This window comes from Stegodyphus dumicola, chromosome 3, assembly GCF_044657685.1.
Source record: "Stegodyphus dumicola isolate Sdum_Otavi_A_Nest chromosome 3, ASM4465768v1".
In the NCBI taxonomy this organism is placed as follows: Eukaryota; Metazoa; Arthropoda; class Arachnida; order Araneae; family Eresidae; genus Stegodyphus; species Stegodyphus dumicola.
The window spans coordinates 20,058,019-20,059,489 of record NC_140770.1 but is presented as its reverse complement, the minus strand read 5'-3'; the positions used below and the strand labels follow the sequence as shown (position 1 = coordinate 20,059,489).

The window sequence follows — 1,471 nt, the reverse complement described above, 5'->3', positions numbered from 1 at the left end:
GCCTTCTGAAGCTAATTATATATAATCTTACATCTTGCTGTCATCAGTATTGTTATCAAAGTTATTCTGCATAGCAACTAGGCTTTTATAAGACTGTTTTATGTATCACGTACTCACCCTCCAAGCATCCTAGTTGTCCTCCTGGTCCCATCGGCCAAGTAGTCACTCTATTTCAAACGCCCACTGAGGCAATCATGCTAAGACAGCCGGAAAACAACGTGCATTTAGCATGTTAATCGCGGTACTTGATTGACCTGGAAGTTAGAGTGTGATTTCGCTAGCATAGCGGACGTTGCTACTTTGTCCTTGTTGCTGTTACCCTGAGTTGCTGATACACCTTCTAGCCCTTTATTTAAAGTCTACCGGTTTAGGTTTCTGAGTCAGCTTGTCAGTTTTAAGCAGTCCAGCACAACTCTTTGCCATTTAGGCTACTGTTAATTTACCCTTAAGTTTCTACCGCAAGTAGACAGTGTTATTTTCAGCAGGAAGTACACTCATTTTTGTTAAAGATTTAAAAGAATAAAAACGGCAGTTTAAACCATTTCCTTTTCTGATATTTCTTCCTGCCTGGGCGAGAAGTGGCATGGTTAAGTAAGATAGATTGATTGCGTGTAAGTTAAGAGGACAAGATCTCCAAAAACGCACAAGTTTGCACAGTTGCTAATTAAATCGGATAGAAAAACAGCTCATACGTTTTAATTTACTTACGAACTTACAGATATTAGAACTGATTATGAACTTATTTTCAATTGCTTATATTTTCAGTGTCTAACTGTTTGTCATAAAACTAGTGCATCTCTCACATTAACATTTCGTTCACAAGAAAGATATTATTATTATTATTATTATTAAAGACAATAATTTTGTAAATTATTTCCTCTAGAAATGGTTTCAATTCTAACGAGGGATGTTCGCCTGAGTGATGCTAAAAAGAAGAGTCTACTGGAAAAGCTGAAGCCATTAAAGTTTGATACAGAACTTTTGGAATTCGATTCCAAAGAAAATTGTTAACATTTCTTTGCTTTGGATGTAAAAAAGGAGATTATTATTAAATATGAAGTGTTAAAATGCATTGCTTTCTTTTACTCCTGACATGACACTGAATTTCAGATTAGATCTAAATATAATGAGAAGTTCTGCGTGAAGCATTCATTAAATGCGATTATACACAGCCTCACAAACTAACTACAGATTTTCGTGTCTTCTGTTAAAACCTGTATATAAGCTTATACATGATAAAACTTTTCATTTTCTGAAATGAAGAATGTAAATGAATCTAATCTAGGTTTGCACTTCAACCAACGTTTTGTAGACAGAACGATTTCTAAATAAAATCGCCTTAAGCCCTGAATTTATCCGGAATTGTCCAGTTTTATGTTTATCTTCCATCCTCCCATGGCGTCGTTTATTCTACTGGCTGAAATCTATACGCTGGGAGTCTCGGTTCTGGGAGTGTAAAGCACAGGACCCG

General features: G+C 35.9%; 1 protein-coding gene across 1 annotated transcript in view; it reads left to right on the top strand.

The window, feature by feature from the left end:
- Positions 1–1,072, top strand: part of LOC118182013 (uncharacterized) — a 27,287-nt gene extending 26,215 nt beyond the window's left edge. Inside the window, exon 4 of the mRNA XM_085812324.1 lies at positions 884–1,072. Within this exon, the coding sequence (XP_085668450.1) occupies positions 884–1,011 (128 nt within the window). The 3' untranslated portion in view covers positions 1,012–1,072. The remainder of the gene's footprint in view (positions 1–883) is intronic.
- The last annotated feature ends 399 nt before the right edge of the window (positions 1,073–1,471 follow it).